The sequence below is a fragment of the Heterodontus francisci genome, chromosome 8 (genome assembly GCF_036365525.1).
Source record: "Heterodontus francisci isolate sHetFra1 chromosome 8, sHetFra1.hap1, whole genome shotgun sequence".
Taxonomy (NCBI): Eukaryota; Metazoa; Chordata; class Chondrichthyes; order Heterodontiformes; family Heterodontidae; genus Heterodontus; species Heterodontus francisci.
In genome coordinates, this window is record NC_090378.1 from 71495815 (window position 1) to 71511017 (window position 15203).

Here is a 15203-nt window from a genome sequence, read left to right on the forward strand (position 1 = left end):
CCTGCAGGTTTCTGGTTAGCACTTCCTGACCAGTTCAAACTATAGCAATCAGTAATTAGGACCAAAATTGTGTGCTAAATCTGGACTTTCAAACAGGCTTGTCTTATTAGCACTGCACCGATTTAGCACCTGTTTTCATCCTTTGGCTAAAGTAAAACCCACAGTATTTTGTACAGGAAAATGGGCCCTAAATCCATGTGTACATTATATATGAGTGCAAAAACTTTTTATCAACCTGGGAGGGAAATGCATGATATATGTAGTGTATGTTACAGATGATGATTACAATGGTGCAGCTTCTCGATGGCTGGGAAATTCTTTGGAGTTGCTTGCCTGAAGTGCAGGAGAAACCCCCTTTACGTGCACAAATGGGGTTTCCACTGCACTGCTGGTGAAGTAACGCAAGTGGAACAGGAACAGCTCCAAGCAATATCCCAGCCAAAGTTTTTGCTTTCTTCATATGTGCAAAAGTGACTAGGGGAGGACACAATCCAAGTTTTTAAAATAATGGAGGGAACTGATAACATGGATATAAAGAAATGCCTTATGCAGAAACAGGATGCTGAAAAAAAACACTTCAACACAAAACAATCATTTCTTACCTTCGGTTTGTATGCATTCAGCATGGACATTTCGACATTTTGCCCTCGCACAGGTTTCGGCTGTCGTTGAATAACTGGTGTTGATGACTTTTGATTATTACGACAAATACAGATAAAGAAGAACAAAAGAGCAATTGCCAGGGGAATTGTCACACTAGGGACCAGGATGTAAAGAATCTCCATCTTGTTGTTTTCTTTGGAGTCTGGTTTGCAAAGAAAAAAATATCTTAGTCACTTAACAATGACACAACACAACACAACTCAGTAAGAAGAAAGAACTTTCATTTATGCAACACTTGTCATGACATCAGGAAATCCCAAAGTGTTTCACAGCCAATGAACCAATGAAGTAATGTTGTAATTCAAGATAACACGGCAGCCAATTTGAGTATAGCAAGGTCCCACAAACAGCAATCAGATCTATCAGTTTAGCACTCTTTCAGTATGATACTGAAGTCAGTGTAGTTTATGTGCTCACATCACTGGAGTGTGGTTTGAATCCCCAACCTCCTGACTCAGAGGCAAGAATGCTACCACCGAGCAAAGGCTGGCACATCAACGACAAAGCACAACCAACAGTAATAATAAACAACGCATAACACTCCACCATACTTCAAAAATACAACACAACATCCTTAAAATGCTTCATCATAAAAATAAAACACTGCTCAGTACCTTAGTAATAAATTGCAACCCTCTGCACTACCTCAGTAATAAAAGACAACACAAGACTCCTCAGTCCTTTGGAATAAAGCACAACACAAGTAATAAAATATGCATGGACTGCAGGAATAAAGTATCATGCTTTTTAGTAATAAAATTATGGTCATAGAGTCATAGTCATAGAGTTATACAGCACAGAAATAGGCCCTTCAGCCCAACGTGTCAGGGCCGGCCATCAAGCCTATCTATTCTAATCCTATTTTCCAGCACTTGGCCCGTAGCCTTGTATGCTATAGCATTTCAAGTGCTCATCTAAATACTTAAATGTTGAGGGTTCCTGCCTCTACCACCCCTTCAGGCAGTGTGTTCAACATTTCACCAATGTTACAAAATGCAACACCACCTTATAAAAACATCATACACCTCAATAATAAAATACTATTTACTTAGTTTTAAAGTACAATGCATCGCAATAAAAAAGTACAACATAATTCAGTTATAAAATTGTTTTCTCTTTAGTGAAATAACTCTTGGCATTCAACAACCTGATCTCAGTGGCAGTAAGATTATGGATATTGCTGCTCATCCAATGATATCTCTCTCTTACATTTTTCTGGTCTGTCTCCATTTTATCAATACTTTTACGGCAATTACTCCCCAATCTTTCTGTTGCGTTGTTGGGTTTGTATTATTAGCATTGTAGGGTGTTCTAGAGAAAGTCTTAGGCGCCGGTAAAGGTTAACTAACAACTCTATTATTTACAGTTACTATATACACTCTCTGCAAGTGACCTAAGCTGGCATCCTTTGTGCTGCTATACCTTCTTCTTCTCATGCCTATCTCATGTGACTGTTACATCATCGCTCGTACAGTGGAAGGGGTCTCTCTCACTGACTTCGGTATTAACCCTTTATATCCTCTATTATTCCTCCAGTGTCTCAAAGATACTATTCTGCAGACTGTTGCTGCTCCTTGCATATTCCCTGCATTACCCCACACTTTGACTTATGCTTTCTCAGAGCCCTCAAGACTGTGGAACACCTATCCACCCTTGGCCTATCCTTCCTTTTGCATTGTTCAAATTTTGAAAGCACAGACAGAGCAGTGCCTGACCACTACTTCTTGATTTAACTTATCTTCTGCTCTTTATAACCTTGTTATTGTCCTGAACTAGGGATCTCAGCCCTCATCGCTATTTCTCAATTTTGAAAAAGGGTATAAGTACAGTGCATCATATGTGGTCCCACTTCAGAAATTTCAACTAATGGTCCTTACCGCACAATGGAATTTCACACAACTCCAATGTCACTGATTCATCCAGAGTAAAGCACCATGGAGCATCCTTGTGGTTCCCTGGATTCCGGCAATATGAGTGGCCACCATTGAGTTCGGGATATTTAACCGCAGTGTAAGAATGAGTGTGTGGATACTGGGAGTTCCATGGCTGACACTGCCGGCCTGATTTTGTTACACTCACTGTGCCCCGGTAATCAATGCCACTAATATTAAAACATTTGTGATCTGTGGGGGAAAAAACACAGTACAGAAATACCACTTCGCAAAGAGATTAAAAAAGGAGTTTTCTTAATGGCTGAAATAATTTACCCAGCAAGTACCTAAGCCATAGACCAGGAAAGTCTCAGATTCTGTCCTTAGTAATGTGCTGAGTAAGCTAAGCTCAGCTGGAGCATCAGTGAAGCAGTAAAATTGGCCACGGCAGCCCTGTGGGTTAGGGGAGGGCAAATCAGCCAGGGTTCATGCTGCTGATGTCGCTATAGCAATCCCTGCTGGAAAGATATGCATCTGGATGTTGGGTGAAGAAAGGATCAGGCTCAGCTGTGAAGTTCCTTGTGGTCAAACAGTTTGCTGACACTCATTACCACATGTGAAAAATGGTGACCAATCGCTACATGTGAAACAATATCCCAGCAAGGAATCAAGGCTTTTAGGAGAGGAGGGGAGAAAACGGGCAAGAAAGAAAAAAATGTGCTTGTAAGTATTTGTGAACCTGTCACTAGCCATGTTTATATTAGCAGAGAAAAGCTGTTATATGCAATAATATCTTTCCCAATTTTTTCCAGTTTGCTTCTTTCCTTGTTTGCATGCAGCTCTATGTTTTTACTTCAGGTTTAATCCTAGTGACCATGAAAGGAGAGTTTGATTCCCCAGCAGCTCAGTAGCTGATTATACTTTATGTGCTGTCCTGAGCTCTACACAACAGGACTGCCCCAAAGTGTCTGCTGAGTTAACTGACCTTCGCTTGGGCAGTGGTCGGGACATTATTGCTGACCTCAGTGCCCCTGGGTTAAAGTTGAGGAGAAAGAAATCAATCAGGATTCCTGCTCCTGATTGCAATGCCGCTGCTGGTAGTATGTCTGATGTCCATGCATGCAGCAGGATCAGGTGCAGCTATTACAGCCCCCATGGTAACATAGGAACATAGGAAGATAGGAACAGCAGTAGGCCATTCAGTCCCCCAAGCCTGTCCCGCCATTCAATGAGATCATGGCTGATCCGCGGCCTAACTCCATATACCTGCCTTTGGCCCATATCCCTTAATATCTTTGCTTAACAGAAATCTATCTATCTCTGATTTAAAATTAACAGCTGTTCTAGCTTCAACTGTTGTTTGTGGGAGCAAGTTCCAAACCTCTACCACCCTTTGTGTGAAGAAGTGCTTCCTAACATCTCTCCTGAACGGTCTGGTCCTAATTTTTAGACTATTCCCCCTAGTTTTAGAATCTCCAACCAGTGGAAATAGTTTATCTTTATCTAGCCTGTCTTTTCCTGTTAATATCTTGAAGACTTCAATCAGATCATCCCTCAACCTTCTAAATTCTAGTGAAAACATGCCTAATTTGTGTAATCTCTCCTCGTAACTTAACCCCTGTAGTCTAGGTATCATTCTTGTAAACCTACGTTGCACTCCCTCCAAGGCCAATATATCCTTCCCAAGGTGGAATAGTTCTGTTGGCATAATACTGATCATTCATGAAGAACAGCCACTTGAAGGAGGTAATCACTGACATTTATGGAATTATCCCCTGGCACCAGATACTGCCTTCAGTAATGGAGAAAATAGGAGGGGAAGGAATGTAAAAAAAAATCCACAGAAACCTCTCAAACGGTAGTTGAGGTTCCCATCCTTACTTACTCTTATTGATGGGTTCTGCCATAGGAATTCCAATGCGCATACAGTTTGCCGCCTCTGGACTGTCAGGCATGGGGAGATCTTCACAGTTTGGCAGCTTTAATCTCATTAGGATCAAAGGATTTGATCTGGCGAAAATATATTCTGTCTTGCAAAGATCATTTTCCAGGATCTCACACTCATCTCTGCAAAGGTCACGAGGTTTGGGTATCGAAGAGGTATCGTCACAGTAAGGGAAAGCAAAGTGGCACAGTGAGGGGATGGCAAACTGGGAACAACGATCTGTTAGGTGATTTGAGGTTCCAATCATCGTGAAAGCAGCTACAGAGTAAACAAGCACAATTATTAACTTGCTTAGTGCTTTAAATTGTTCTAATTTTCCAAATCAGTAACAATAATTATATTGAACAAAATAGCTTGACTCAGAACTCAATTTAAGTTTACGGAATAATCAAAGTTACAGAGATTCTTTACTAATTACCCCAACACATTTTTATTTGAGGAACTTATAAGAGGCTCTGCTTTATTCTAGAAATGTTGGCTCAATGTAAATAGCTCTGCCCTTTAAATGCTCCAATGATCCCCTGATAACTGAGTAAATACATACCAAGTATGGAACTAAGCCTCGAGGACACTGAAGGTCCCAGTTTCAATTCCAAGTTAGTGCTGAGTTATCTGAACTCAACTGGAATAGCAAGAGAAGCGCTACAATTGGCTAAAAGGTTGCTGGGCTAGGGGAGGTGAAAAAATAATCAGCCAGGTTTCTCACTTCTGATGGCTCTTCAATAACACTTGTTGGAAAATGTGCATATTTGGACATCAGGCTAGAAAACAAATTAGGTTCGTCTGCAATGCACGCTCTCCAACTGTGGCTGAACGATGTCTCGGCTCACACGTTTAGAATGGCTTCTTGAGCAGGATATGGGAGGTGACCAGTGCCCAAGAAACTACATACCACTATGAATCACCCATCTTGACAAATCCCAGAGACTGAACATTAACAACTTATATTTACATAGCACCTTTAATGTAATAAAACATCCCAAGCCACTTCACAGGAGCATTACAAAACAAAGTATGACACCGAACCAGAAAAGGAGATATTAGGTCAGATGACCAAAAGCTTGGCCAAGGAGGTAGGTTTTAAGGAGTATCTTAATGGAGGAAAGTGAGGTAGAGAGGTGGAGAGGTATAGGGAGAGTATTCAAGAAGTTGGGGCCTAGGCAACTGAAGGCACGGCCACCAATGGTGAAACAATTAAAATCAGGGATGCACAAAGGTCAGAATTAGAGGAGCGCAGATATCTTGGAGGGTTGTGGGGCTGGAGGAGATCACAGAGATAGGGAGGGGCAAGGCCATGGAGGGATTTGAAAACAAGGATGAGAATTTTAAAATCAAGACATTGCTTGATCAAGAGTCAACGTAAGTCAGCGAGCACAGTGGTGATGGAGGAACGGGACTTGGTGCGAGGTAAGTCACAGGCAGTAGAGTTTTGGATGACCTCAGGTTTATGGAGAGTAGAATATGGGAGACCAGCCAGGAGTGCATTGGAATAGTCAAGACTAGAGGTAATGAAGGCATGAATGAGATTTCAGCAGCAGATGAGCTGAGACGGGGTGAAGTCAGGCTTTTTTTGGAGGTGGAAGTAGACTGTCTTAGTGATGGCACGAATATGAGGTCGGAAGCTCATCTCGAGGTCAAATGTGACACCAAGGTTGTGAACAGACTGGCTTAATCTCAGACTGTTGCCAAGGAGAGGGATAGAGTCAGTAGCTAGGGAACGGAATTTGGAGTGGGGACTGAAAACAATGGCTTTGGTCTTCCCAATATTTAACAGGAGGAAATTTCTGCTCATTCAGTACTGCATGTTAGATAAGCAGTCTGATAATTTAGCAACAGCGGAGTCATCAAGAGAAGCGGTGATGAGGCAGAGCTGAGTGTCATCTGCATACATGCAAAAACTAATATAAAAGCAAAATACTGTAGATGCTGGAAATCTGAAATAAAAACAAGAAATGCTGGAAATACTCAGCAGGTATGGCAGCATCTGTGGAGAGTGAAGCAGAGTTAACATTTCAGGTCAGTGACCCTTCTTCAGAACTGACAAATATTAGAAATGTAGAAGATTTTAAGCAAATAAAGTGGGGGGGTGGGGCAAGAGATAACAAAAGAGAAGGTGTTGATAGGACAAGGTCACAGAGAATAAATGTGACTGTGATAACGAGTTTTGGTAGACCCTTTATCAAACACCAGGAGGGAAATAGAAATCAATGAAAGTGAACAAGGTAAAAGAGAAAAATGAAAATCCTGTCAGAGAGAAGAGCAGAACTTCTTCAAGGTAGGCATTCTTGGAAGGGAAGTGGCAGTGAATTAAACACTAAAATAAAAGCAAAATACTGCAGATGCTGGAAATCTGAAGTAAAAACAAGAAATGCTGGAAATACTCAGCAGGTCTGGCAGCATCTGTGGAGAGAGAAGCAGAGTTAATGTTTCAGGTCAGTGACCCATCTTCAGAACTGACAAATATTAGAAATGCAAAAGATTTTAAGCAAGTAAAGCAGGGGGTGGGGCAAGAGATAACAAAAGGGAAGGTTTAGATAGGACAAGGTCACAGAGTAATGCTGTGCTTTCTGAGGGTCAGCATTGAGATGAGAAATAGAAGGGGGCAAAGGATAGATCATTGGAGGACACCAGAGGTAATGGTGTGGGAGCAGGACAAGAAACCATTGCAAGTGATTCACTGGTTACTATTAGATCGATATGAATGGAATCAGGTGAGAGCAGTCCAACCTAGCTGGTCGTCCGCGGAGCAGCGTTGGCATGGTCAACCATGTCAAAGACTGCAGACAGGTCGAGAAGGATGAGGAGGGAAAGTTTATCTTTGTCACCGTCACATAGGATGTCATTTGTGACTTTGATAAGAGATCATGAACCCATAATTTACTAACTGCAGTAAAAGCTTTTAACTTTGTCTGGCAGCAGCTTTCGACCACCCTCTTCATCACAGAATGAATAAACAAAAAGCTCATCTTTTCATCCAATATCTCCCATACCTGTGATTTGATTTTCTATTTCCCCTTGCATCTGTAGCGAGTCCACATATATACTGCTGTTTGCAATGAACCTTGCACAGGCGATACCCCTGTAGGGCTGACAAAAGCCATCTTCTTCAAACATAACTCTGGAGGGTGAAAGGAAAGACAGCAATGAGTTTCATTTTGAAGTGCGCATTGGTCACTAGAGGGCACTGTTATAAACATCTTTACTAATTTGAAACCCAGTTCTCTCGTTGCGATATTCAAAAATCATCCAAGAACATCTTGAAAAAATTAAGTTCTTTAAAAAAACAAAGACCTTCAGTGAACTTCTAATTTTAGCTCTTTTAGCTGGCAGAAAAACAAAATTCTGAAGTGATTTATGCTCACAGTATTATTGATTATCTATTTCTTTCTAATTATTCTTCCCGCCTCCCCTGATGTCAATAGTTCTACTAGGGTATGGGCCGCACATGCCCTGGCCTCCCTCATACAAGTGGTGATTCTTCATGACTGTATCCAGGCAATGTGGACATGCTATTCACAGCCAAGCCCAATCCTATCCAAAGCATGAGTGCAGGGTCCACTCCAAGACATAAAAATGTAAACTGATGTGCTGCTCTATCAGGGGTGTCATCTGTTGGATGAGTTGTAAAACTGAGGTGGATCTGCCTGTTCAGGTGAATATTAAAGATCCAATGGCAGTGTCTTGGCCAACACCATCAAACACTGATTAACTGGCCATTCATCTCATTACAGTTTGTGAGATCTTGCTTTGCACAGTTTGGCTGCCGTGTTTGCTGAAATAATAAAGCGCTACATAAGCGCAAGGTGTTTTTTTTTTTCTTTCTTTAGGGGGCCATTGCATGGCAATCATCAATAAGTTCCCTGACTGACTTTTCCCCTTCCTGTTCCTTCTGAGGCCAATGGCAGTGTTGAGTTTTGAAGATATATATACATACAGGTAGAAAGGCCTGTAAATGACATGATCAACTATTGGGGAAAACAGAGAAAGAACAATCAATTTGATTATATCATTTTTTTTTAAACTGTTATGTATGTCAGTGTTGAGGATTCCCTAATGGCTTAGTGGATAAATACATAATGTTGTAATGTTCAGACCAAGGAATACGCTGTAATGTGGCCACATGTAATATTTCTATCACGTGCTTGGCTGAAATCAGCTAACTTAGCGCAGATCGAAGATCAAGACCTCCATGGCCTGTATAGCGTAGTGCTCCATCATCAATGCCTTTACCAACTGGAATACTAAAAGCATAGTATAACTTAAGATCACATTCTAAAAACAAAACTGAGGCATCTAATTCTGTTGTGCAATCTATTGTACCTATTACTTTGTTACTACTTATTTGCCTGTTTTGTTATTCAGCTGTGGTTGTGAAATTGGGTGGGAGACATGTTCCCATCTTTGTGCCAGTGCCTCTTGGACTGGCATCTTGAAGTTGGTCAAGTGTCGATGCAAGTGCAAAGTGGCATAACAGTGACTATTACTCCAATCTTTCCTCCCTCCTTGTGAAAACATACCTCGTCTCCACTCAAAAACTCTCCTCAGTGATGTAGCTACAATGAGGGATTCAGCAAGTGTCGGACTATGGAGCCTTATCACCCCTGGCACTGCTGGTGTTTTGCTACTCTGTCTTGTTGAATGGCTATGGAGAAATCAAAGGGGCTGCATTTTAAATGAATTCATTTAATCTAAGAGCATTAGTGACTCATTCATTGGCCCTCAGTCCCTCAAAGGCAGATGCTTATACAAATTTTCAAGCTGACGTCTCCAAAACACTAGGAAATCCACCAAGGGATCATGGAGTCCCTCAAATCTTTAGATCTCTTTTTTTGTGTGTTTTTTGTCTTCCACATTGATTCCATTCTAAACATAATAAAAATATTTTCTGCAATGGTGGCACTGTTTCCAGTGGGTAGCTAACACTGCTGTTCAGAATGGGATGGTCCCCTACATAGAACAGCTTGAAAACCACTGCTATGTACATATGTACAATGTAATTGTACATCCCTAGATTGATCTGTACTTGGGGTCAACATCTAACCTAGTGGCTTCAGTGTATTCACATTGCTACAATCAGAGCTGGAAAAATATTAGGAGTGACTTTCGTGAAATATATATTTACGCATTATTTATTGATACAGCACTGAAACAGGCCCTTTGGCCCACTGAGTCTGTGCCGACCAACAACCACCCATTTATACTAACCCTGCAGTAATCCCTTTTTCCCTACCACCTACCTACACTAGGGGCAATTTACAATGGCCAATTTACCTATCAACCTGCAAGTCTTTGGCTGTGGGAGGAAACCGGAGCACCCGGAGGAAACCCACGCAGTCACAGGGAGAACTTGCAAACTCCGCACAGGCAAGTACCCAGAATTGAACCCGGGTCGCTGGAGCTGTGAGGCTGTGGTGCTAACTATTGCGCCCCCCAATTATGCTCATATCAATAATCTACAAATCTTGGCATAGCATACCACAAAATTCTAAAAACTCAAGTAATTAAAAGACAACTGAAAATACCACACAGAAAAACTTCTGACAGGAAAAGTAGTAATTTGGGGAAGAACTGACTCCTTTTTCAACCAATGTGGATTCAACAATCACTCCCAAGCCCACTATTTCAAATCACAGCCTCCTGAAATGGAATCATAATACAGTACCCACAACTGACTTCAAATCTAATTGATGAAAGAGTATTTCATTTGAAATAAATGTGACTGCACTGGAAGGTTGTAGGCATTCTCTACAGCCCCAGGACATTGCTGCAGGAGTTCCTCAGGGTAGTGTCCTAGGCCCAACCATCTTCAGCTGCTTCATCAATGACCTTCCCTCCATCATAAGGTCAGAAGCGGGGATGTTCACTGATTATTGCACAATGTTCAGTATGATTCGCAACTGCTCAGATATGAAGCAGTCCATGTTCGCATGCAACACAATCTGGACAACATCCAGGCTTGGGCTGATAAGTGGCAAGTAACTTGCATGCCACAGAAGTGCCAGGCAATGACCATCTCTAACGAGACAGAATCTACCAACCTCCCCTTGACATTAAACAGCCTTACCAGTGCTGAATTCCCCACCAACATCCTGAGGGTCATCATTGACCAGAAACTGAACTGGACCAGCCAAATAAATACTGTGGCTACAACAGCGAGTCAGAGGCTGGGAATTCTGCAGCTAGTAACTCACCTCCTCACTCCCCAAAGCCTTTCCACCATCTACAAGGCACAAGTCAGGAGTGTGATCAAATACTGTCCACTGGACGAGTGTAACACCAACAACACTGATGAAGCTTGACATCATTCAGGACAAAGGAATTGATATCCCTTAAGAATTTACTCCCTCCATCACTGGCGCACAGAGTAGTGTGTACAAGATGCACTGCAGCAACTTGACAAGGTTCCTTCAACAGCATCTTCCAAACCTGCGACTGCTACCACTAGAGGAACAAGGGCAACAGGCGCATGGGAACACCATCACCTACAGGTTCCCCTCCAAGTCACAGGCTGTCCTGATTTGGAACTATATCGCTGCTCCTCCACTGTTGCTGGGTCAAAATCCTGGAACTCCCTTCCTAACAGCACTGTGGGTGTGCCTACACCACAAGGACTGCAGCGGTTCATGAAGGTGGCTCATCACCACCTTCTCAAGGGAAATTAGAGATGGGCAATAAACGCTGGCCTCACCAACTGTGCCCAGATCCCATGAATGAAGAAGTGCTCATCCTTATTGGACAAAATAACAGAGGGGCGCTGTTGGTCCAGGCTTGTTCCTTTACGGTCCAGGGTTTACCTGCAGAGACGGCTGAATTTTCCAAGTCCCCAAATGGCGTACTGCATCAGAATGCTTGGTTAACATTGGTTTTATGGAAATGAGGCTTGAGGCCCAATTTCCAGTGAAGCTCAGGCCGACATCTTCGGGTGAGCATTCAAGATGTGACGCCCATTTTGCACTGCTTTCTGGGCTATATGAGTATCTGCCCTCCCCCCACCCAACCCCAACTGTCTGCTTTAAATAATTATAGTTGTCAAGTATGTATGAGAGATACATTGGACAGACTGTCTGAACTGCAAGAGTCCTAGAGAAAGTAGATGGTTTAATGGTATTTTTAATTTGGAAAATCAGTGTGATAGATTTTTGCAGCTGTTTGAGAAGGAATGGGCAGAATCCAGTTATGAGTCCTTATATTTCTCACTGTTTGCTTTCTCTAAGCAGCATATTTTCATTTCTGTGATTGACTTTTCTTTTATTCATCCATGAGATATGGCCATTGCTGGCAAAGCCAGCATTTATTGTCCATCTCTAATTGCCCTTGAGAAGGTGGTGGTGAGCTGCCTTCTTGAACCGCTGCAGTCCATGTGGGGTAGGTACACCCACAGTGCTGTTAGGAAGGGAGTTCCAGGATTTTGACTCAGCAACAGTGGAGGAATGGCGATATTATTCTTTCAGGGTTGCTGGTTAGGTCAAGGTAAGAGCAAGGGAGCAAGTTCAACCCAGTTGCTGACAAATTTGTAGCTCTGGTCTAAAACAGGTTTTAGAATCCTGATTTGCATATTCAAGGGCCTGATGGCTGCCTCAGGCTAGTAATCTGGAAAAGAGGGAAATTTTATGTTCTTCCCCTCGCGATGGGTTTGGAGGCGAGGAGAGCATAAAATCGGGTGGGATGGTGGTGGGGGGGCATCCCACCTCCTTCCACCTCCACTGATATTAAGTCCAGGGGGGAAGGCCTATGAATGGCCATTCCACCACGCTGCCAATTTAGACCCTCAGGTGGGTAATTAATGCTCAATTAAGGGTCTCATCCTGCAGATGCCGCAATTAGCTGAGCAGAGGGCAGGCCTGTTGCTGCATGGGAAACACGTCAAGATTCCGGGTAGTCAGGGTGGGTGTCCCTCATTAAAAGGCACAGTGCCTGAATGAGGATCTCAGCATCGGGAAGAGGGGGGTGCCCACTGACAGCCACACCCCTGCCCTTGCTGCCAACCTCCCTACAACCTACCCCCACAACTCTCACACCGCGAAATCCCTCCCACCCAGACCTACCTGTGGCCTGGGTCCAGGGCTGCGCCTCAGCCTCGGGTGGGTGCTCCTTCAGTAGCAGCCACTGCCTCCGCTGTAGGCACTGCTCAGTTAAAGAGCTGCCGGCCTCTAATTGACCGGCATCTCTCAAAGGGTGGGACTTCCTTCACCGGGGTCCTTGATGGGACTGGGATGTTACCCTCTTTGAAGAGGGCAAGTAAAGGGTTAAGATTAGCTAGCTTCATGATTAACTGGGCTGGAGTTGCACAAACACAGATGCAGCTCCCAGCAGAAGGGGAAGATGCGCGCTGGGTAAAGATTTCTGATAAACCACAAGGTGCTGTCTGTTCACAGTCACAGGAACAAAGGTGATGTGAATTTTTAATACAGAATGTAATAAGTGTTAATTGCTCGAGGATAACGTGGTCTGCTGACATGTACTTTTGAGCTTTGGTTAAAGGCTGTGTAAACACTGCGGACGTGTCTTCATTGTAAAAGGATAATATAATCACTGTGTACGAGTAAGCTTTGATTAAACAATGTCAATTTCATGTCAACCCGTAATTGTTGTATGCTAATAATTGGATCTATCTGAACTGTATAATAATGATGGAATGTAATTAATTGGGGAGCCGTACGGGATCACTGGATACGTGTGACTCCCTTGCATATGCTCGAATACCGTGGGCAGGACACAATACACCTGGACCCGGGGACACCTATAGTCCGGGGATATTTCATCGGTATATGGCCCAAGTCCTCCAGAAAATTGATATATCCCCTACGGGAGGCGTACTACTGCAATATGTGGATGACCTCCTTCTGGCATCCACGAGCACCCGAAACCACATGTTTGAACTCTTACAATTGTTTGAAACCATTAAGACAGCCGGAATAAAAATGAACCTCGCCAAAGCCCAAATCGGGCAAGAATCAGTGATATACCTGGGATACATGATATCCCAGGGCGAGAAAACTCTCCCACCAGAAAGGAAACAGGCTATCCTAACTTTGCCTCGCCCGACAACCGTACGAGAAGAAAAACAAATATTGGGCTTATTTAATTATTGTAGGAACTTTGTAGACAACTACACCCCCACAGTCCAACCAATTCAGGAATTAACGAAAGGGGTGGGGGGGGGGGGCGCCCATCTGCGAAATCACTAGATGCATCTGAGTGGAACGTGGAATGTGAAGAGGCATTCACATGGATCAAACAGGCATTGGCTACGGCACCGGTGTTGGGGCTCCCTAACCTCAATCGTCCCTTTAACATCTACTTTTCACAACAATGAGGGGCATTACACTGCCATAGTGACACAACGCCATGGAGATATTACTCTAACAAACAGTCGCTGGTAGCGGCGGGACTGGCCCGATGTGTCCAAGCCTTAGATTACGCGGCCTGGGCAGTGAAAGTTAGTGAGCCTATAACAATGTTGGGGGAGGTAGTGTTGCATACTCCCCATACCCTGGTTCAGATGTTAAACACATGACAACTGAAGTCAGTATCCAGCGTTAGACGCGCGCAGTGGGAAAGCCTCCTACTCACCAAGAATGGCCGAATTACAATAGACAGGGATGACGGAAACAACCCCGCGGACTTTATGAATATCGAAGGGACAGAACATGTATATGATGCAAAAGGAGAAGAGCAAGAAGTAGATAGAGAGTTATGCTGTCTTCACTGTTCCAATTTGAAACCTGTGCACTTCCATAAGAAAACATATACCCCAATGCAAATTTTCTGCTGAAAATAACTGGTGCAATGAGGAGCAATTCATCCCTCTTGGTGTTTCAACCCATATTTCAATATCACTTGTCAATATTTCACAAGAGAAATTAACATTTTACCCCCAGATTGGGGATTGTCAGAATTGACAAATCAGGTTGGTTGGAAAACAAAACCAAAGATTGTTACAAGTAATCAGATCAGTTGGTGTTGGGATGGAACCTGTCAGAACCATTCAGATTTTATTTTCTTGCACTGTTAGTTGTGCATGAACTTGAGGCTGAAGATTTTAAGATGACTTGATAGTTTCTGAGAGTTACATTACAATTGGATTTATTTTGGGTTTATCCCCCAAAAATAAGCTTATAAATGAGAACAGCCAGCTTTTGTGTGATGTAGATTATTGGCCTGTTTATGGGTCAGTTGTTACATCCAGGCATAGGTCCTTTGTTTGATTTAATAGAGGTGTTCAAAATTAATGGGGGGAAGGGGGGTTTAATAGAGAAGATAGGGAGAAACTGTTTCCACCAGCAAGAGAGCCAGTGATCAAAGGCAGGGGTCGGCAACGTGTCCGTACATGTTTAGTTTAGTTTAGTTTAGAGATACAGCACTGAAACAGGCCCTTCGGCCCACCGAGTCTGTGCCGACCATCAACCACCCATTTTATACTAATCCTACACTAATCCCATATTCCTACCACATCCCCACCTGTCCCTATATTTCCCTACCACCTACCTATACTAGGGGCAATTTTATAATGGCCAATTTACCTACCAACCTGCAAGTCTTTTGGCTTGTGGGAGGAAACCGGAGCATCCGGAGAAAACCCACGCAGACACAGGCAGTACCCAGAATTGAACCCGGGTCGCTGGTGTTGTGAGGCTGCGGTGCTAACCACTGCGCCACTGTGCCGCCCTTGTTGTGGTAAACATTTTGAGGACCGTGGTAATTTTAAATGTCTTGCTCCAAAC

The 15203-nt window shown here is 43.2% G+C and overlaps 1 protein-coding gene across 6 annotated transcripts in view; it reads right to left on the reverse strand.

Moving 5' to 3' along the window:
• The window catches only part of ror1 (receptor tyrosine kinase-like orphan receptor 1), a 304997-nt gene that overhangs the window by 18985 nt on the left and 270809 nt on the right, over positions 1–15203 (reverse strand). For all 6 annotated transcript variants that reach the window (XM_068037317.1, XM_068037316.1, XM_068037321.1 and 3 more), the window contains 4 exons: positions 7470–7597; positions 4420–4737; positions 2541–2786; positions 603–805 (listed from right to left, as the gene is read on the reverse strand). In XM_068037317.1, the coding sequence (XP_067893418.1) occupies positions 603–805; positions 2541–2786; positions 4420–4737; positions 7470–7597 (895 nt within the window). The remainder of the gene's footprint in view (positions 1–602; positions 806–2540; positions 2787–4419; positions 4738–7469; positions 7598–15203) is intronic.